This window comes from Typopeltis vanoorti, chromosome 14 (genome assembly GCF_054136105.1).
Source record: "Typopeltis vanoorti isolate ZY-2024b chromosome 14, IOZ_Tvanoo_1.0, whole genome shotgun sequence".
NCBI classification, from domain to species: Eukaryota; Metazoa; Arthropoda; class Arachnida; order Uropygi; family Thelyphonidae; genus Typopeltis; species Typopeltis vanoorti.
Window position 1 is genome coordinate 27,497,863 of NC_143562.1, and position 24,050 is coordinate 27,521,912.

At 36.0% G+C, this 24,050-nt stretch overlaps 1 protein-coding gene across 4 annotated transcripts in view; it reads left to right on the top strand.

Moving 5' to 3' along the window:
- LOC150099326 (katanin p60 ATPase-containing subunit A1-like) overlaps positions 1-24,050 on the top strand; it is a 142,805-nt gene that overhangs the window by 76,985 nt on the left and 41,770 nt on the right. For all 4 annotated transcript variants that reach the window (XM_090404507.1, XM_090404506.1, XM_090404508.1 and 1 more), the window contains one exon: positions 5,638-5,764. In XM_090404507.1, the coding sequence (XP_090260633.1) occupies positions 5,638-5,764 (127 nt within the window). The remainder of the gene's footprint in view (positions 1-5,637; positions 5,765-24,050) is intronic.

Below are 24,050 nucleotides of genomic sequence, written 5' to 3' on the forward strand. Positions count from 1 at the left end.
TCTTCATGCAAAATATATCCTACCCTTTCTTTTGAAATGCCTATAGTCTCAGCAATTTCACGCACTTTGACTCGCCGGTCGTCCAATACCATATCATGCACTTGATCAATGAATTCTAGTGTTGTTGTTGCTGCACTTTTTGGATGTCCTTCACGTGGATCATCTTCAAGGCTAGTACAGCCACATTTATACTCGGCAGCCCATTTCTTAATTGTCGAAAAGAAAGGAGAAGAGTGCCCATAAACTTTTATGAACTTCAAAGGAATTTCTTTTGGCTTTAAACCTTCTTTTACAAAGAATTTTATATATACTCAATTTTATCCATTTCAAGAGATACAGACAACACTTTTGCTTCAGACAGCTGTATAAAACAAACTACTTGATAGAATGACTTGCAATTTCACATGGATGCTTATGACAGATGTACCAAGTTAGAAAAGAAAATCTCTTTCTGTTAGTGTTGCCATCTATGGTTGAGGTTGAGAACTTTTCAGACCACCCTTGTATTACAGTAAGGTGAGAAGTACATTGGACAAGGGAGATGCATGCACAGTAGTATACTTATATTTTGCAAAGGCTTTTGATAGATTACCACATAAGTGATAGTCAAAGTAGAGTGAATGGGGTTGGATATTAGACTACTGGATTGGACTGGAGATTGGCTATTTGATAGGCAATGAGCATCAGCAAGTTGTGTATGTGAGAGCAATATCCCAGAAGAGGAAAGTAACCAGTGGTATTTTAGGACCATTACTGTTTAACTTGTATGTTAATGATATTGGGGAAGGTTTGAATAATATTCAGTTGTTCGCAGATGATGCACAGTTGGGAAGAACTATGAGGAGTAGAGCAGACATGAGCCCCACTTTTATGCCCATTCACTCAGTGAATAGGCATGAGAGTGGGGATACCAGTTTAATGTTGTGAAATGTAAGGTTTTAAAATTTGGAAAATAAAGATGGGATGTAGAATTTACTCTTGATAGGAATATATTGTTGGAAGTGGAAGAAATAAGAGATGTTGGTGTGATGGTTGATAGCGATTTGAAATTTAGAGGACACATTTCTAAAATCGTGAGGACAACACAATGAATGATGCACAGACACTGACTTGTAGAAGTAAGGAAATTGTGGTTCCATTGTATAAGGCCTTAGTTAGACGACATATGGACTACTGCACACAGATTTGGTCATTGGTTTTCAAAAGGATGACAAACTATTGGAAATGGTCCAGAGGTAATTGACTAAGGTGGTTTCTGGTCTCTGAAATGTTGAGGGCCATTACTGTTTAACTTGTATGTTAATGGGGTTGGGAGGAGGAGGGATGATATGACAGAGATGTATAAATTGGCAAGAAGATTTTATCAAGTTAATGTCGAAGAGGTTTTTCATAGAATGTTAAGGGGGGGGGATCTCTGGGAAGCTCTATAAGGAGGGTGTGAACAAAGGATGACAAGCCTTTTTTTTTTTTTTTTTTGCATGGAGGGTGGTGAATGATTGTAATGCATTGCTTGAGAGTGTGGGGTCTGCGGAGAATATGAATGTATTTAAAGCGCAGTATGACGAGCAGTGTGTATGATGGGAGAGGGAGCCTCCCACAATGAGTCTTTGACTCCACAGTGGTCTTGGGATAATAATAAACAACTCCACAAAAACCCTACTATAGCTCTCAGAATGATTTCATTTACATGATGCTACCATCTGACATTAATTCAGTCAAATAAAAGAAGTTTGCAGTTGCCTATATGTTTTCTTTGGTTTTTATGTCATACTATAAACTTATTTATTAAACATGTTCTTTCAACTTCAGAATTATCAGTTTTTATACATTTATGAAATTCTTTAGGGGTGCTTAAGGGTCAAAGCTGTATAACTGAGAGGAGACCTCCACATAGCCTTTAAAGGAATGCGGAGAACCGACCAGGGCTTCTGACCTAATGTCCAATCCTCACCTTCTCGTGGTGCACCCTGTTGGGTATCTGCTTTGATACTGAACGAACGAGGATGGGCTGGCAATTTGGGATTTAGCCGACCAAATTGTATTCTTATTGGTTAAACCAAAATAAAAATGATGGTACAACATGACAAAATTTCATGTCGGCTGGGGCGTCGCCCGGTTAAACAAGGCCCCCGTTGTTTTTGCCAGGGAACCAGGGCGAACAGCGAAAAGTCAGCTACTGGAACAAATCTGAAAACAAACCCCAACTCAACATCACCAGAGTTAAAGATCGGTACTATCAACGTAAGAAGCCTGAATGGCAAAGAAATGGAGCTAGCTGAGGAATTAGATAAGTACCAGATCGACATAATAGGGGTGACTGAAACAAAAAAGACCAAAACTGGTGAGATCTTTCTGAGCAATAAATACAAAATGTTATATTCAGGCAATGACAATCAAGGAAAAGAAGGAGTAGCCATAGTATTCAACACAAAATACGAGGCTAATCTTCTTGAATGGCAGTCAGTCTCAAGTAGAGTAATGTGGGCAAATATGAGAATGGGGAACTGGACAATGAGACTTATTTGTGCCTATGGTCCCACAGAAGGTTCTACTAAGGTAGAAGTGGAGGAATTTTTTGAGGCTTTAGAAAAAGCAACTGACACAATGAAAAAGGAAAAGTTGGTCCTTGTTGGGGATCTAAATAGTAGAGTTGGAAATGATTGTGAGACATACAAAAATATTTTGGGAAAATTTGGAGAAAAGAGCAAAGCTAATAATAATGGCAAATATCTGTTGGATTTCTGCTCAGGACATGGACTGGTTATTACTAACACCATGTTCCAACATAAAAATGTGCACAAATTCACATGGAGAGAAGAGGCTAGGAATAAGAAAAGTCTCATTGATTATGTTATTGTTGATAGTGATGTTTTCTCCCTGGTGCAGGACACCAGAGTGTACAGAGGATTTGAAATTGGAAGTGATCACTATTTAGTCGTGAGCAGGATAAAATTGAATTTCATATTGAAAAGAATAACATGTAAGAAAGTTTTAAAGCGAATAAAAGTTGAGCAGCTCTCAGATGTGAACTGTAGACTAAAATACAGAAAGATTATTGAAAAGAAAATGAAAGAGTTTGAGAACAGGAATCAAACCTTGGAGATTCAGTGGCAAACTCTGAAGGAAACATTGATTGATTGATTCTGCCAGAGAGGCATGTGGTGAAGTTGTGTGCAAAGATAAAAAAATCAGAACTCCCTGGTGGACACAGGAAGTTAAAGAGGCAGTGAAGGAAAAGAAGAAAGCATATCAAAAGTTCCTGGCAAATAAGTCAGCTTTTACTCTTACAGAATACAGAGACAAATGTAAGAAAGCTAAACAGTGTGTAAAACTAGCTAAACAAAAGTCATGGGAGGACTTTGGCAAGAATATAGAAAATAAATATCAAGAAGGTGGCAAAATATTCTGGAGGTTGTTGAAGAAGCTTAGGAATGGAGGAAAGAGTGCTGTAAAAGGAATTAGAGATGATAAAGGTGAAATGAAAACAGGAGAAAAAGATATTCTTGACGTATGGAGTAATTACTTTGAAAAACTGCTAAATGAAACAAGCAGTGATGACAGCACAGTGATAAAAAACACTGACCAGGCATGTAGTCAGGAATACATATCCATACTTGAAGTAGAAAAAGCCATCAAAGGCTTGAAATGTGGAAAGGCAGCAGGAGTAGATGATATTCGACCAGAAATGCTGAAGTATGGTGGTATAAGAGTCTTACAGTGGCTGCACTGCATAGTTCAGAAAGCCTGGACAGAGGGACGAATTCCCGATGATTGGAGTAGAGCTCTCATAGTACCCATATATAAAAAGGGAAATAAAACCGAATGTGAGAATTACAGAGGTATTTCCCTACTGAGTGTTCCTGGCAAGATCTATGCAAGTATACTTGAGAAACGGTTGAGAAGAATTGTGGAGGAAAAGCTTGGTGAAGAACAAGCTGGATTCAGGCCAAATAGAGGCTGTCAGGATCAGATCTTCACTTTACGACAAATAGTCGAGAAAGCATGGGAATATAACAAAGATCTGTATTTAAGTTTTGTCGATTTGGAAAAGGCATATGACAAGGTGCCAAGAGAGAAGCTATTCAATACGCTGCAGTTATATGGTGTCAATGGGGCATTATATCAAGCAATACTTAGTCTTTATTTGAGTTGTGAGTCAGCAGTTAGAATTGAAGGAAGTACAGGAAGATGGTTTAATGTTAAATCTGGTGTGAGACAAGGATGTACATTATCCCCTCTGTTATTCATTATCTATATGGATCACATTATGAAGGAATGTGGTATTAAACCTGATATCAAAATTGGAGATGTTAATGTCAGCTCTTTGCTTTATGCGGATGATGTTATACTTCTAAATAAATCTGCTACAAGTCTGCAAGATTCTCTGACTAAATTGAATAGCTGTTGTAATAGATATGGTATGAAGGTCAGCAATAAAAAGACAAAGACAATGAAAATAGGCAGAATCATTGAAAATGTCAACTGTGTTGTGAATGGAGAACCTGTGGAACAAGTAAAACATTTCAGCTACTTAGGCACAATTTTTACTGAAGATGGTAAACTAAATATAGAAATAGACAACAGAATCAGCAAAGCTGGTATGGTGGGAAGTCAGTTGAATAAATTCATATGGAATAAGAAAGAAATTAGTCGGAACACTAAATTAGCTGTATACAAGACTGTGTTCAAACCAATTTTAACTTATGGATCTGAGAGCTGGGTCAGAAGTAAAACACTTGACCAAAGACTAGAGACCGCAGATATGAGAGTCCTAAGAAAGATTAGAGGCGTGAACAGATGGCATCAATGGCAATATCATATTAAAAATGAGGATATTAGGAAAGAACTTGACATTGTCAGCATCCAGGAATGCGTTAGCAGAGCTAATCTCAGATGGTATGGTCACTTAAATAGAATGGGAGAGGAAAGATTAGCAAAACAAGTGTTCTCTGCCAGGTTGGCAGGAAAACTGTATCAATCCACCTATATCTTGGTCTTCCCAGAGGAAGACCAAGATATAGGTGGATTGATACAGTACAAAGTGCCTTAGACGATAGAAATATAAGATCTGATAATGTTGGAGTCTTGACAAGTAACAGACTGATTTGGAGGAAAATTGTAGATAGGAAGTTAGTAATATTGTAATTTTTTCATGTAGTACTGTCATATCCTGTACACCCCTTGAGGGTACATGGCAGGAATTTGATGATGATGATGATGATGAAATTCTTTATAAAAACAGAAAATCAGCAAGAAATAGAGTTTTTTTTTCACTGCCATCAATGCAATGGGGAAAAAACCAGAATCAGAAAATGTCTTTAAGTTTTTCTATAGGATTTTAAACGTGATGGTTTCAAAATGGAATTTATTCTAGTATGTTTACATACTTATTATTTCTCATTGTCTTTTCAAATTTTGTTTGCATTCTGCATAACTTTACCTGTTAAGATGAGGTCCCTCTTTTATGTTCTTTTAAGTTAAATGCCCCAAATTATATTTCTGTATGCTATTACAATTTGATAAATTGCAATAGCATAAATTTTGATAAATGTATATTCTCCTTAGTTCAAGTTGGGCAATATGTTTCTAAATTGGACAATATATTTCTAAATTAATGTTTTTGTTTTTAATTTACAGGCAAGATTTTATGCCCCAAGCACAATATTTATTGATGAAATAGATTCTCTTTGTTCACGACGTGGAGGAGATTCAGAACATGAAGCTAGCAGACGAATGAAATCTGAACTATTGATACAGATGGATGGTATCAATAATAATTTAGTTATATATATATATATATATATATATATAAATTATATGTACAAATGATATTGTTATTATATTTTGATATATATACAGATTCTTTTTGTCTGTTATGATGCTTGTATTGTTATAGTTTTGCTAATGTAGCTTATTTTTTCTTATTGCTCCAGTTATATTGTTTTGATGTGCTTTTCTCTCCACTTTTTATTTCAAGCTGGAATTTTTTTTAATCTATTACTTGATTCATGTATTTTCATAAGGGGAAAGCTGTGTGATGTTGATATTTCTAAGGAAATGGAATATAACTTTGTTATTGTACAATAATCCATCAATAAATGCATTATCTACAAATAATGAAAAGTTAATATGGTAACAAAATTTGCCAAAATGATTGATAAATCAGTGCCTGACATTTGTTATTTTGTTATAGTGATCATTCAATACAGATTGATTCTTCTTAATGGGGAAGGGAATCCAACCCCATTGACAATCCTACATCCCAGTAATATATGTATATGTGAAAGGATGTACTTTGTTTTATTTAGCCTTTTTTTTTCTTTTTTTTTTTCAACTGTGAACATGAAATCTCATTATTATAACAAATTTCTATGGCGTCAACAGACTGATTGTGGGAGGTCTCACTCGGCAAACAACATCTATATATCATATTGAACCTTAAACTCATTCCTGTTCCTAGCATTCACATCACTACTCTCATGTACAAAAATACTCCTTCCTTTCCCTTTTTACTACACTTTTACGCAGTCTCATTCTACTTATCTCACCTTCCACTCTATGTATAATCCCTTCTGTACTAATCCAGTAAAATCTATTCACTGACTTAAACATCTCTATCATAGAGGTATTCAGCCATCATCACCTTTTTCCTCCATTTACTAAACACTGCAGTTTACATTTTCTTTACCTCTCCTCCATAATTAATATTTCAGAGCTTCAGTATTGCTTTAGTTAACTTTCTCTGGACCCTTTTCTAGAATTTTTGCATCACCATGGAAATTTAGTGACAAAATTTCAGCACAGTAGACATATGTGGTCTGACTAATGCTTTAATAGTTGCACAACCACCTCATTATCCCTACTTGTTAGTGTGCTCCTTATCTTCAGGCCTCTTTCCTCTAAAACTACAGGCCACTGCCAACAGTCACCTCCACATCTCAAATCTCATTCACCTCCTGAAGCACAGTCTTATACTCTGCACTCCAAAGTGCAACATCTTGCACTTATAAAACGTAATCCCCTCCCATCCACATTTGCCCAAGCTACGTCTGTTTAAATTTCCTGAAAGGAGTTGATCAGCATCATTCCTTACTCTCCTCAATTTTGCATTATCAGCAAATAACTAATTAGCCCCTGTCAGTCTACATGACATATCATTAACAAATAAATTAAACAGCAGGAAACCCAAGAACAGAATCCTGCAGCACTAGATATATTCTTTTCTGAGACACTGTATCATTAATGAATATCATTATAATGATAATTATAATGAATATCATTATATACAAGTCTCCATTATTCAGCACATTTGGCACCTTATTATAATATACAAGTTGATTGCTAAATCAAGGTCTACCTACAAACCCATGCTGACCATCTTAGAGAATCCTATGTCTATCATCCCACTTCTGTATTCTATTTTTGACCAACCTCTTTAATGCCTTAATTACAACTACAGAAATACAGACTGGGCTTTAATTGAAATTTAGGTCCTAGAACCATACTTGCACAGTGGTGCTATTTTGCTTCTTTCCATCTTTCCACTCCTTGGGAATGACTTGTTTCCACTGCAGCATTCTAAAACAGCCAGATCAAGTGAATGTCTAACTCTTTTGCACATTCCCTCAAATATGTGGTGATGTCATCCATTCTCACAATGTTATTAATTTAGCTCAGCCAACACTTGATATACCTTGATTCTTTCATCCATCTATCATTTATATCCCTTCAAGGTTCCACAGCATCATATATGCTTGTATGATATATTCTGACAGAGTGCTCATTGAATGGTTCCATTACATTTTTTGCTATATACATTCCCTGCTACCATAACCATCATTACTCCTTTGCACTCTGTATGCATCTGTTCACTAACTTCTTGTTGATTTCACCATTCTCTTGAAAGTTTTTCCACTTGATTATATTATAAATTAAAGATGCCAAGAAATTATATTCTTGGTTTAATCCATTATCCACGTGTAAGCAAACAAAGTTTGTGCACGAAGTAGCTTCATGACCGGGCAACTCATATATATAGAAGCTAATGACTTCACATCAATTGCCTTAGTATCCCATAATGCAAAGCACATATCATATCATTAGACATGTATAATGCTATGCATTATGGGAAGGGCCACTATCCAGACTGGTTTCGATCTTTATTGAGGTGAAAAAGTAAAGGCAGTGCTCATCATAGGTCTAAAGTAGTTAGTATAGGGGTGCAAGAGAGCCTGATAGTATTAGGAGAAAGAAAAGACATATAGATAGCAAGAGAGAGATAGAGAAAAGGCCTCAGCTCTTTTATATCATCATATAGCCAAAAGCTATCAGTTTTCCTTTTTCACCAATTTCATATAGATGAACAACCAAAAGACCAATTGAAACTAAGCACAAAGAAAACTGATACCCAGGTGGTTAGCCTTATCTTAGTTAACCACTTTGAGTTGGCCTTCTCTGCCTGGGATTGTTCTCCAATCATCCCTGCAATTGACTATAAGACCACATTGAATTAAGAGGATGGAACTATTTAAAAAACCACTCATAGCAAAAATAGACAGAATTTTATCCCCCCCCCCCAGTGAATGTTGCATAATGTGGGTGGTCTACACCACCTAGTCAAAAATTTGATATCTCCTAGAATGTTTCTTTCTAAATACAAAAATCATCTAACTGGACATATTTTCACAATACAATGTTATAAAGCATTTGGATGTCATGTTTCTTTCTAATCTTCCATAAATGATATTTTAATTCATTAATTATAAAAATCAAAATTCTCTTCCTCTTGCTGACAGGTGGTGAGTTCTGCAAAAAAAAAATAATAATAATAACATGTTCTGTTGTATGTAATGGAATGCTCAACAAATTACATAATCTGTTCCAAATATGCAGGGCAAGAGGACAGCTGTAGAATGCATGCTCTACTGTTTCCAGTCAGTAACAGATCACAGATTGGATATCCGATGTTAAAGTACCTCCATTTGATGGTATTGACTGGAAGGCAGCCATATGCAATTCTCCAAGCATGATCCCTCCTGTTAGGGTATCTTTGAAACTTCAGTAAGTTATGCAACAAAGTATTGTTGTCAGTACCCAACTGTGGAAGTTTGGGGAAAAAAAGATTAAAGATTTCTTTATACCAAATTTTACTTTTTTTTAATGGAAAGAATGTCAGTGCCAAAGTGTTGTAGCAGTCTTAGTGTTAAGCACAGACTGTAGTATTCAGGAACAATCTTAGCTTTTGGACCGTTATACTCATTTACTCCAAACAGGGGAAGATGAAAACCCAGGTAGTACAGGAGAAGGTCTGCACATATGTGATTGGTCTGCACTATTTTATGGACTTTTGAAGCTGTATTGCTTAAACAGCAGAATTTAAAGAGTGGAAGCCAAATCCTCTATGCTTCTTTGATAGTTGAAGAAATTCCTTTTTAACTTCTTGGTATCGGCTGGACCAAAAAAATTGCCCACGCTTACTATATAATTGATTTTCTTCAGCTTCTGTGATGTCTGTAATATTTATTATGTACAACTGAGCAGGAAAAATTATGGTTTCGAGTACTATGGCTTTAGAAGAAAAGGAAAATGGCCCTATTTTCCTTTTAATATTGGAAATATTGGGTAAGTGGAGAAGGGAATTCCAAGTATAATGAGAGGTTCTCTCTCTCTCTCTTAGGAGTTAGTCTAAAAGGAATGCCTCCAAGATTTTACAAAAACTTTTAATTTTGTCTTGTGTGCATTAGTAATTAATCCACTGATCTTGCTGAATTTTTCCAAAATACCAAAAAAGATATATATGGAATCATTATCCTTCAAAGTGTCCACTACATCATCAGCATATGCTAATACCTTATTTTCTTTCATAGTTGAAGGAACTGTTATTCCTCACATTGCTTTGTATTGCATTGCAAAACAATGTGAGGAATTGCTTTGCAATGCAAACCTTTGGTTTGCAATGCTTCTTGCACCATTCTTACAGAAAGGTGCAAGAAGCAATGTAAAGAGCAGTGGACTAAGAAGGCAACCTTACTTGACTCCTTTTTGAATTTTGACCCAGTCTGACAGGAACCCATTAACTAGGAGGCGGGTAGTTGAATTGGCATAGGCTCCTATGATAATGGATAGCCACTTTTTACCTACACCAATTTGCTGGAGGATGTGGAATAGAAAGGAGTGCTTGAGTAAGGTCTACTGATAACACTGCCATCGATTTTTTTGTATTAGCTAAACAGATTAGCTCACGTAGCAGAAATAGATTAAATTCTACTGCTCGACCTGGAATCCCATACATCTGTGTGCTTTTAATTATGTACCTCATTCCCACTTTGAGCCTGTTATTGATAATGCAGAAAAATATCTTGTAGTCAATATTAAATAGAGAAATAGGACAAATTCAGTTGGTGTGTGTCCTGATGAGAGAAAAGAATTAAATAGTATAACTAGAATAGGAAGATAAAATCCCAGGCCTTGTGGTAAAGTTTGATCCTAGACAATTATTTCCTGGGGATTTTCTTGTCTGGCATTCTTTATAGGCTGTGGTAACTTCAGATGCTGCAATGGGTCTGTCAAGCCCATCTTGGATATGAACAGGAAAGCCATTAATGTCAGAGTAATGCAGAAGTTATATTTCCACATATAAGTAGCCAAAAGGTGTCACACCTTATTATTAAAATACTCTGGATTAGAGACAGAGGTTGAAAGTTTTCCACTTGGTTATATTATAAATTAAAGATGCCAAGAAATTATATTCTTGGTTTAATCCATTATCCAAGTGTAAGCAAACAAAGTTTGTGCATGAAGTAGCTTCACAACGGGGCAGTTGATGTGAAGTCATTAGCCTCTATATACAAGTTGCCCTGTCATGAAGTTACTTCACATGCAATCTTTGTTTGCTTACATTTGAATAATAGATTAAACCAAGAATATAATTTCTTGAGAGCCTCTGTAGCTCAGTCGTTATAGATGAAGACCTTTGATCGGAAAGACCCAAGATCCATGATGATCCTTGGAAGTGGAGGGTTTATTAGGTAAAAACATAACAATCTCATTCTTTTTGAAACCATTTTTGACATGGAGTCAACTTCAACATGTATATTATAAAATCAGGTGATGGAAGTAGCTACGTCATCATCCCCTACTATCCAGTTGGCTGTGACAGCATATATTAGAGTCTGTCTGATACTGCTTCAGTATGGAGTGACTAGCAGGCATCATGTAAGACTCGGTTCTACTGGACCAAATTGAAAAATTCCAAGCGTAGTGATGTTCTCTCATCATTCTTGGTAAGAAAAATGTAAAGTTTTGAAATGTCAAAGAAAATACAAAATCAGGTGAAGGAAGTAACTATTCACATTCACATTCAATCCCTGTAACTTTCAAATCTGCTGTTAGCCAAGTCTTACTAACTTTTGGTGAGGTTGCACTAACCAATGCCACAAACTCCTCTTTCTTGTTCCTGATACGTCTGGCATTAGTATGTAGAAAACTGTAGCATCCCTTTAGGCCCCCCCCCACCCACTCTTACTTGCTGAATTGTCTACTGTATTGAGTATTTTTGCTTGAGAAACTAGATTCTGCACTTGGTCATTTGCACACTCACTGGCTTCATGGGTGCATTCACATAGACTCACTTGCTTCCACCCTAATTGCTTAAGTTTTCTTAAATTTGTACTTCAGTAGTTTGGTTAACAAAGCTCTCTAGACCCTTAATACCAAACACATTTATATGCAGTCCATCAGCATTGTACAAACCTTTCTTTCTGCCGAATACTGACCACAGATCCACAAATCCTACATCATCTTTATGCAGAACCTATGTATAGACTCATTAACTAGCAATGCCCTCCTCTTCAGTTCGCCTCTATCATAGTATGGTAGGAGACTTACAATCTTCACTTTCTCACTCTTCAGTTTTGCCTTTTCTAACAACTCCTTTACATCCTCCCCTCATAGAATACTTCTCATCTTTCAAATCATTTGTGAGACAATCATGTGTTTGCCAATATTGTGAAGATAGTGAAAGATGGGAGGAAGAGAACATGGGGGCACCCATGGAAGTTCAGTTTGTTTGCATTCAAGAAATGGGTAATAGCTAGGTTTTTCTCTCACTAAGTAGTGAGCGAGTGAGTCAAATCACTTGCTCACTACTGATGTATAGCCTCCCTCATCGAGGGAGGCTATACATCAGTAGTGAGATAATAACAATGATAAATACAATATGAAATTAAACATTAAGAGAAATACTTTTACTGAATAAGAGCAAACAGGCTTCACTTCGGCGAAGTAAAATTATTCAAAATTAAGTGGATATTGAATACCACATTATTTCTTAGTCGAATAAGAAATTCAAAGATAGGAAATCTAATCTAAGAGTTTCATGCCGAATATAGAAAACTATATAAAGATTGGCAAGTCCAAGCATAAGCCAACACCTGGAAATGCAATGCTAGGGCGACTCGTAGTAAAGGTGGAGTAAGCCCCGATCACTGTTTTTAGTATTTTCCCATAATGTAAAACACAGCTCCTAGGAGATGTATTGCTGTTCTACATTATGAAAGAAGGTCACTACACAACTGGTTTCGACCTTTTTTGAGGTCTCATCAGTGAGTAGGTACACCAAGATGTAATACTAAGGTTTCAATGGTCAGAACTTATATGTTTACTGTACTTACTCCACCTTTACAACAAGTCACCCTAGCATTGCACTACCAGGTGTTGGCTTACACTTGGACTTGCCGATCTTTATATAGTTTTCTATATTCAGCATGAAACTCTTAGATTAGATTTCCTATCTTTGAGATTCTTATTCGGCTAAGAAATAATGTGGTATTCAATATCTACTTAATTTTGAATTAAGAGAAATAGTTAACAAAACAAATTTTGATAAGGTAAAAAACAAAATGATATATGAAAAATGTCATGTATAACCCATAAATGTATTTATAAAGAAGAAAAGAAATAGAATCAACATGTTAATCAGATGGACCCAAAAAAGATTAGTTAAACAAGTTTGAGACTGGAAACCATGTGTAAAAAGACCAGTTGGTGGAACCAAAAAATGCAATGAACTGACTGCCTGTATTGAAGATGCAACTAGCTGAAACTTAAAGCATGAAGAAGAGAATAATTGTAACATATCTGTAAGAGGGATATTTATAAAGAATGAAACTACTTCAAACTAATTAAAAGATATGTTGATTGTAATATAAGTCCATAAATCTTGTTCTTAAAATCTGAACTTTTAACAAATGATGGAGAATTTCCAGCAAATGAAGAGAGAACCTTGACAGATGTCTTAAAAGTTTGTACATTGGATTGCCAATATACAAACTTGTGTATTATTACTGACACTAGTTTTCAGCACAGAATTTTTGTTTGCCTTATCTTGTTTAATTTTGCTATACCTATAGGGACATATGAGGGGGATACTCAAAAATAACCGGAATCTGAACTTGGTGTGTGCGCATTTTCTAGTTACAGATGCTGTGCTAGGCATCATGAGTGTGCAGTTTTTCCACGCCAATCTGGCAAATGGTGTCATTCATTGTGATTTGGTTCATTGTTCTGGCTTCTTTTTTTTGTTAGTGCTTACAGGCAAGTTTGGTAATTTTGTGATGCCTGACCACAAGGAACAGAGAGTGTGCATGAAATTTTGTTTTCTTTTAGGTAAAACGCAGGTCTATGAGTGGTTTTCCATTTTCAAAAATGGAGACATGTCAGTTGAAGAGCAACCACAATCTGACGGACCTTTGACATGCAGAAATGATGAAAACATCAAAAAGGTTTACAAGGCAATCAGTGGAGATCATTGAAAGACCATTGAGCAAGTTTCTGAAGAGATGAATTTGTCATGTTCATGCAATTTGCAAGTGAAATGTGTATCTGCTAAATTTATGCCTCATTTATTCACGCACAGAGGATTAAAAAAAAAAAAAAAGCATGAATGCTTGCTGTGATTTGAGGATGCAAATTCTTAATGACCAGAACTTTCTTTCAAAAGTTGTGACCAGGTATGAGTCTTGGTGCTACAGTTACAACCCAGAAACAAAGCAAGCATCAAGCCAATGAAAATGTGCAAATTCACTAAGACCCAAGAAGGCATGTCAGGTTCAATCAAACATCAAGACAATGTTGATTTTTTTTTTATTTTATTTTATTTTTTTTATGTGAATGAATTGTACACAAAGAATTTGTTCTTCCTGGAAAGACAGAACCAATATCTTTATCTCAATGTTTTGAGAAGACTGCATGATAGTATGTGAAGAAAACAGCCAGAAATGTGGAGTAGTGGAGATTGTTTGCTGACAACAGTGACCCAGTCCAGGCAGCCTTGTCTGTCCAACAGTTCTTGACGAAAAACAACATGACGGTTGTTTTTCCCACCCTCCCTACTTGCTCAATCTCTCTCCACATGATGTTTTTATTCCCATGGATAAAGAAAACCATTAAAGGGCAGCAATTCGTTGATGTGGATGACATGAAAGAAAATTCACTGGAGGCCATATTTAGTTGTTGGATTCTGAATGAGGAGAATTGGAAATTATTAATACTTCATTCAGAGTCCAACATAATCAGCCATTTCCTAAGCCAAATTTGCTCATCAGACTAATAATCTCTCATTAATAGTATGCTATTCATATGATTTCTTTCAAGTTATGTTTATTAATATTTATTTGTTCATTTATTGTTTTGAGATGAAGTGCAGTTGTGAAAACTATGTATTAATTATCACTTATTATTATGAAATTAATATTACTAAAACAGAGATAAAAACTGTAAAATATGCAATCTTTTTATGTTATTAGTAAAATTTAATGTATCCAAGTAATTCTTCAAAATAAGACTTGATTGGTTGTTGTGAGAAATTATATTAATTTTACCAGCGGGTGCCTTACATGAGTTACGGTACAGTATGAAGAAGCCAGTTCGGTATCAACAAAACCAGTTAGAACCGGATTTTGGCGGGAAAGGAGAGTAGGATATCATGAGTAGTACATGAAAAAGAGGTGACACTGTAAAAAAAGGAGAGAAATAACCTGGTGCTGAACGGGGTAGAATGGACTGGGAACCGCTCAGTATTTTGACTTATCTTTCTTTGAGCTCTTATTCTTTTATAAATTCCTATCGCCTCGCAGAAAGATAGCGTTGGACGAAAGTATAATAAGAATGAGTAAGAAATATTGAAAGTTAGGCAATTACGAGCAAGAAGATTAATTCTCCCGAGTTAACTAATCAGTTACTGAAACCCAGGATTCTATAATATTTGTGTGTTCTCAAAGTGAAAGTATTCAAGAACCAAGGAGAGTTTCTAGGATTCTCGAGCGAAGCTTGTTTCTGGAGAACATGATATAGTTCATATTGCTGAAATTAACAGCTCAAGATTGAATGTGTGATACAGTGAAACATTTCCTCGTAAACGTAATATATGAAGTATCTCTGGATTAATAATTCAAGATTGAATGCGTGATATATAGAAGCCTGTCACGAGAGAACGCAATGTAAATTTGAGACTGAACTTTTTGAGAACTATTGTGTTAAATTGATAAACTTAAAGGTTGCTGAATGAATGTCTGATGACTTGTGCTTTGTGATTGTTTTGAATAGTTAAACTGAATCAATATTTGAAGTACATTGAACGATAGCTTTGTTTAGAGTGAAATTGTGTTTGGAATCTTGGATAATAAGAAGAGTAGAATTTATATGCATAAATTCTAATCGTAAATGATATACTCAGCTGAGTAAATTACTAATGTCTTATTGAGAACTTATTCATTCTTAAATTGTATTATCCCTACTAGAAATTCTTGTTTTAATGTAAATTTATGTGTTAAAGCATTAAATAATTTTTTTTCAGTTGAATCTTGTGTTTGCCTGATTTCTTTCATTGCACCGCTCATTACAATAGTTTGAATCTTTGCGGGAACCCTATATATATATATATATATATATAAAATAAGGAGAATTTTGGCCTGAATTAAGTTGATAACAATATTGTGCTAGCTGATGGTTGATTTCACAATGTTGCTTATGCAAATTATAACATAGAGTGGCACAGTTAAAAATAAATTTTCTCTGTGTTCAAATGTGGAGTCAGTCAGTCAACATGTATATCAGAGTAGAACATAGGATCCAACAGTATTCCATAAACAGTATTCCAGTTGAACAGTTCCAGAACTGTTTCCAGCAGTGGAAAAAATGTTGGGATAAGTGCATTGACTCACATGGAGAGTACTTTGAAGGAGATTAGAATATGGTATAAACTTTAATAAAATTAAAAAAAAAAAAAAAAAAAAAATTCCAGCTATTTTTGGATACCCCCTCATATATTAATGGCATTTGGCTCGAATTATTTAAACAACTCTACTTGTTTCTCAATCTTTGTATCATGCAATCTTAAATACTGTGTCTATCAACTTCAAAATATTGATGTGTATGTTAATTTTAATATAGTAAAATTCACGAACAGTTAAGTTACATCCAAATAAATTGCTTAATGTTTCATCTATAATGTCTTGAGCTTTTCTGGTGTCATGTCTGAGTCTTACAGTAGTTGTTTTATATTATAATATTTTCAGCTTTTTTCTGTTTTCCAATTCTTGGTTATGTGTGTTATTGTTATTACCACAAGATCTCCAAAGATACAAAGCTCATTGTGAGAGGCTTCACTATTTTTCACAGCATATATAATATTGTGCTGTAAGCTCATTAACTGTCTCAGTACTTACTGTACTCTTCAATATTTAGTTATGCATTCCACTTATTAACTGCCTTACAAGTTAAAAAAAAAAAATTATTAATCTCTCTCTCTCTCTCTCTCTCTCTCGCTCGCTCGCTCTTACTCACATCCTCCTTATATAAATTCTTGGTACCTCTTGTTATCCTGCATGATCTTCTCTTGCCCCTTTTCCTCTTATCTACCAGGCACACAGATACTATTCCACTAGTCTCTCCTCATAACCAGTAATATGGGGACCTAATGTTACATTAGTTACCCTTTGTAATCTTTCCAAAATCTCTTCATTACCTTGATAAACCAGGTCACCAAATCAGTGCACAGATATACTATGCATAACATGTTATGTATATACATCTTTTTTGGGTATGGATATGTTTCAGGAGACAAAAATAGAATTTTTTAAAATGTCTGCTCCCTTATGTGTGTGTGTACTCATGAAAATATACCCTGTACCCTACTCTATTAAACTCATTTCTTGTTTCTGCCACTCTCCTAATGCCACCAATCATTATGAACTTTTCAATTTCCTTTCCTTAAAAGTCAATATTCTTCAATCCAACTTTCCTAACAGTGAGATCATTTTCCTTGGAGAATTTGATGTTCACAACACCATCTGGCTCTGCTACTCCAATTGCACAGATCAAGCAGGTAGAGAGGCTGAGTCATTTCCCTCACCAACAGTCGTACCCAAATAGTTCAGATGCTTACCAGAATACCAGACAAACAAATCCAACCACTATCCAGATACCTTGGACCTCTTCCTCACTAGTAACCCATCCAAGTACCGTGAATGTAGTCTATCCTCTAGTTAGTTCAGACCACAATCATATGCTGATTTCTTCTTCCATGAAACAATACAAACACAGTGACTCACATCCATGCATCATATGGCATTATAAGAAAGTGAAGTGGGACAACCTACGCAACAACTATGCCACATTTCCTTGGATGGATTATTGCTTCCAGCCATCTGACCCAAAACCTATGTGCTGAACGTATCACCAAAATAAATCGGCATGGAAACTCATATTCTCCATTCCACCCTAAGTTCCCATTCCCTATCTAAGCCTTGGTTCTTCCACAGGTGTGCCAAAGTGTATGAGAGAAAAATCAAGAATACCATAACTGGCTTGCATCAAAAATAATTCCTATATACCAAAGCCTGGAATAGTTCTTCTTGAGCTTCACAAACCCTTAAGGTTCTTAGCTGCAAGCACCACAGTTCTCCATTTTTTCCTATCTTTAGCCAACTCCTTCCAGTTTTGCAGCTTCAGCTCTTTCATGTCCATTTCAATGTTATCCATCCATCTTCTGCAGGGGGGGGGTCCTTCCTCTAGGACGTATTCCATTTGGGTGATGTAGAAAGGTTCTCCTCGCTAGCCTGTTATCCTCCATTCTTTCCAGGTGACCTAACCATCTCATGCAACTAGCTCTGATTTCATTTATTATTAGTGGCTTCTTATAAAGTTCATAGAGTTCTTTATTCATCTGTTACAGGATCTTTCACCGGACCAGATATTTTTCCTAAGATTTTGTTTTTGAAGCGTAATCGATCTTCATCAGCTTTTGTTATATTCCATGTCTCTGCACCATATAATACGAACTGATCTAATTAGCATTCTGTAGGTATTTATTTTAGATTCATCTGACAGATTTTTAGATGAGAGGAGGTGCTGAAATGAGAAATATGATTTATTACCTGCTTGGATTCTCATCTTTATTTCTGTTTGGATCTTATTATCTTTAGTTATTATAGAGCCTAGATATTTAAATTGTATTGAGTTTTTCAATATCATGTCAGCAAATTGAATAGTTGATGGCTTATTGAAATCATTATGTCTAGATACTTTTAAATGTTCTGTTTTATTTTGGTTAATAAGACCTATTTTTTTGGAAGAGGTTTTAAGGTTTATAAAAGTTTCAGTTATATCATCTGCTCTTTCTGCTATAATATCAATATTGTCTGCATACCCCAGGAATGATGCAGAGCATGACATAGTATTTTTTGTTGTTTCTCGAATTACTTTTTTAAGGCTATGTTGAATACTATAGGTGATATTGCATCTCCTTGTTTTAAGCCTGTGGAGACATTGAATGGCTTTGACAATATGTTGTTAGTTAGTGAGGACTCTACATTGATTTTCCTGTACACACATTTTGATCAATCTGATTAGTTTTTCTGGTAGCATATATTCCAAATTCCTTTAAGATATTCCATAGACTTTCTCAATGTATACTATCATTTGCTTTTTGGAAGTCAATGAAGAGATTACGACTTTCTTTATGTATTCCCAATTTGTCTCAAGGTAAAAAGGTGATCAATGGTTGATCGATTTCTTTTGAATTCTGCCTCATATTCTCCAAGAATCTCCTCTGCATATGGTATAATTCTTTTTAGGATGATATCAGACAGGATTTTGTAACTAGCATTTAAAAGTGAGATGCCTCTATAGTTTTCACATTTCCTTTTATCGCCTTTTTTGTGGATAGGGTATTATTATTGATTCTTTCCAGTCTTCTGGCAGTTCTTCATTTTTCCATATGAATTTAATTAGTGTGAACGGTTTGTTAGTTAATTCTTTTCCTCCATATTTAATTTGTTCAGATGTGACTTTATCAAATCCTGCAGCTTTATTATTTTTAAGAGTTTTAATGCTTGTTTCTACTTCACTAAATGATGCTCTTTGACTTCTGGTTCACAAGTAGAGTAAATGCTTTGGGATTTTGGCAGTTTAGCAGCTGTTTAAAATATTCCCTCAACCTTTCAGCCATCTGTTTGTCATTTGCAATAAACTGTCCTTTATTATCATTAATTATTGCAGTTCTTGACTGATAGCCTGTCTTTAGTTTATTTATACCTTGTAAAAAATTCCTTGCATTTTTATATCTATTCTCTTTATCAGTTTTATCAATTAATTCTTTTAGATATCATCTTTTTTCTTGCCTAATAATTTTGTTTGATTCTCTGCTTAGTTCTTTTTTCATTTCTATTGCTTCTTTGCATCTGTTATTAAACAATTTATTATGCTATGAAGTACCATAGTATCTAGTTGTACCAAAGTGCCTTGGTACATAGTACTGTTATGTCTTTGCTTTTTCTTATTTTTATATTATCTCTATCAGTTGTTATTTTATGTACTATGTACTTATCAGTTATTTCGTTAGCCGACAAATTTATAGTTATTTTATGACTGCGCCAGCCGGCAACTGAATTCTGATATACTATTCTAGGATACTAAGAAAAAGAATGCAGGGATCAAGAAGTTTGCAGTCGTGGTCCCGTTTCTTTTGTTACTAATGGATTTCCCTCTAATACACGGTTCGTGATTTTCCAAGCGGTAATTCAATCCACAGAAACATGACAAACTCATTTGATTTACACATAAGAAATACATTTATTTTGACACAAACATAGAGATACATTTTAGTTAAACCTTCAATTCTGAAAGAGTCTGAGTTCCCTCCCTTTCCTTAAATTAACACATCAAAAAAAATTCCACACTATAATTTCTTATACTGACAAAATCTTACACTTCCTTATATTTCTATTCTCAGACTCTGTTAATTTATGCTAAATTACCCATTACTATCATTCATATAAAATACATATATATATATACAGGCCAATTCTACAATTCTTGCATAGATTTCATGAGATAACGTTCCTTCTTATATTCAGACTTTATCCCCCCCCCCCAGAATTTTAGCTAGCATTCAAATTTAACTTTAACATAATGACAATAATTTCCTTCTCTCGACACAAACAGTCCGAAACCTCGGTTTCCTATTCGGCTCAAGCCTAAGATGCCTTTTATTCCTTAGATGTAGACAAAATGTCCAAATGCAGACAGTTCTTTAGACACTGCACGGAAATTGGCTGTTTCTCAACGTTCAGTTTCTCCTTCCTCCACGGTTACTCTAACTTAATACAAAAGGGTTTCAGCTTACCGTTCTTGCTTTATCTGGTAGATTTAGGACCTTCTTATCTGGATTCTTGGATCTCTTCACTGTATTCTCTTCAATGGCGTCTCCGCTATTCTTTTGTTCTACTCGAATAGAAGCACTCTTTCACTGACTTCTACACTGGTGTTAATTCACCAGCAGCCCTTTCTTCGAGAACTCTGGTTGCATTATAGCTGCAGCTTTGATCCACGTGGCATGTATAGCAAGGGGAAATTCTTGCTATGCATGCGGCAAGCTTTCCACAGCTACTCAGCTCTCCGCTCAGGAAACCAGAAACCGACGAAAAGGAGAAGAGAAGAGGACGATTCAAATCCCCGCCGAAACCTATATGCCACAAAACAGCGCCCTCACTCGGTGGTGTCGTCATGCATATGGCAGCAGCCGATTGGTTACCGGGGCTCCGAACTGCCTCTGACATGGCCTAAAACTTGTATTTACTTATACACATCTCTTTAGCAATTTTACTTGATTTTCTGTCTTAATTAATTTACAAACATTCTCTGTTCCGTTTATGGGCTTCTTTAACATTCCTTAAAATTTACAAACTGAATATATACATTTCCTAGGTCATTAATAGGCACATTTTCTATCTGGAGGCATAAGTATGTCCTTATCCATCCCTTCTGAGGTTATCTTATGTTGGGTCGGAAAAAGGATGACTCATCAAAAGTGAATCAGCACTTTTTCCGACACAACAGTACCAAGATTAGTCTGGAATAGTTACAAGGAAATTATCAACAGGTTGCAAAATGACTGTTGTTCCCTGCTGGCTCTTTTGCATCCTCACCCTACAGAAAAGCCAATCTTCTGGCTTCCTACTTCTCATTGCAGATTTTGGTAAATGTACCCATAACCATCCCTCACACACATTCTACACAGTCATGCCATAAATACTGTTACAACTTCCACACATCCCCATGCTGCCCACAGAATTGCATGAGTCTGGTTACATTAGTGGCACTGTGCGCAGCCAACATTCATGTGTTTATCAGTAGAGAGAGAGAGTTGTCTAGCTGTACAGATTAGCATGCAGTGGGAAGATTATGAGAACCGTGTAGCTGTAATAACACCTTAACAGGTTGAAATGCAGCCACCTGTTATTTTCAGCATGCTAAAAAACACTCGGGATCAGTGGGATGTTTGTGTATCAGACTATTAATCATTATAATGATACAGAAGCTGTATCTGACCACTGAAGAACAGGTCGACCATACTGTGATAGGAAGCAAAAGCTTGTGAGGTCTGTGAAGTCTCTGCCATAATCCTATGAGAATTCAGAAAGTGATATCACGAGAGATGAACATTTTGCAGAGAACAATGTGTACTAACTGATGACCTGGAGTAAAACCTTATAATCATTCTACTGGCCACTTCTTTACTCGGCAGCTTATGCAGAAGAGGGTGATAAAATCAAAGGCACTTCTCTGGTGGTATGCAAACAACAGACACAGAGATATCCTCTTCACAGATGAGAAGATTTCCACTGAGCATTTAACTGCTAAAATGATTAAGTATATTGAAAGTTGAAAGTGGCAGTAATGGAGAGAATGCAAGGATCGAGAGTTCTAGATCTGATCATTTCATCAGAGGATGTAATTATGAGAGGAGTTTCACACTTTTCTCCAGTTGGCGAAAGTGATCATGAAGTATCACCTGTGTTGTGGCTAGTCATATGCAGACTTCTGTGAAATTATAAGGCTGGTGACAAGCTTAGGAGACAGCTTGGAGCTGTAACATGGAACTAGGAGTTGAGCGGTAAGGAAATAAATGCTGCATGGGAACTGACAAAGAAATACATAACAGCATCAATGTGTGTGAATATATTCCGAAGGCCAAAAGGCTGAATGAGGTAGGTATCAAATGGATGAATGTGGAGCTTAAGCATGAATAAGCATGAAATCTGGAAAAAGAAAGTACTTTGGAGGAAGTACAAGATGAATAATGGTAATAATCAGTTACATGAAGAGTATAAAGAACAAGACAGGCGAGTGACTCAGTAAATAAAACAAAAGTATATTATGAGCAGAAATTGGCAAATCAGGCATAGAAAAACCCTAGAGAGTTTTTTAGATATGTGGCAAGTAGAAGGAAGAATGATTATTGTAAGATGATGTTAATGGATGAAAGTGGTAGAATGGTAACTGCTGCAGAAGACATTGTTGAGATATTCGGTGATCAATTTATAAGGGTGTTTCATCCTGACCATGAGGAACTTAAGTGTAAAGGATATAGGCGAGGATGGCTTAATTGTGAGTGAGAGGAGGCATTTGAGGAAATAAATAAACTTGATGTCAATAAGACGATAGGATTTGATGACATATCACCACGCATGCTAAGGGAATGTGCCAGGGAATTGGCAGTAGCATTGACATGCCTGTTTAATAAAAGTCTTACCACAGCACAGGTTCCAAGGGAGTGGAAGGTGGGTAAAATTGTTCCACTGCATAAAGGTGGTGAAAAAGCTGTAGCTTCAAATAATCTGGAGTTGTGGTGAAGGTACTGGAGAGATTGGTGGGAAGTAGGATACAGAAATGGGTTGATAACAGCAGTATTCTCTGTGGTTATCAGCATGAGTTTGTTAAGGGGAGATCATGTTTCACTAACTTACTTATATACTATAACAAGGTGACAAATACCTTGGACAGGGGAGATGCATGTACAGTGGTACTGATTTTGTAGAGGCTTTTGATAGACTGCCACATGACAAGCTCTTAAATAAATTGAAACAGATAGGATTGGATAACAGACTTCTGAGTTGGATGAGTGATTGGCTGTCAGATAGGTATCAGAAAGTTATATATGGGGGTGCAGTATCCCGAAAGAGAAAGGTCACTAGTGGTGTGCCACAGGGATCAGTTTTGGGGCTATTGTTGATCAATTTGTATGTTCATGATATTGGGATGGGATTAACTAGTGATATGCAGATGATGAAAAACTGGGGAGAACAATGCAGAGTCAAGTGGATGTTATGGCCTTATAAGAGGACTTGAATGGACAAGTAAGTGGAACTGTCAGTTGAATGTTGCAAAGTATAACGTTTTGAGATTTGGTAAGCAACAATGGGATGTAAAGTATATACTTGGTGGGGAAACTTTAACAGAAGTAGAGGGGATGAGAGCTCTAGGAGTGATGGTGAACAAGGACCTGAAATTCAGAGACCACATTGCAGAAGTTGTGAAGACTTCGCATTGGATAATGGCAATGATGCGGAGGACTCTGAGATGCAGAAATAGAGAGGTTTTGATGCCACTGTATAAGGCCTTGATCAGGCCTCATATGGATTATTATGCACAGATTTGGTCCCCAGGACAATTTCATGGTGATGAGCAGAGCTGGCGCTAGGGTCTTTGCC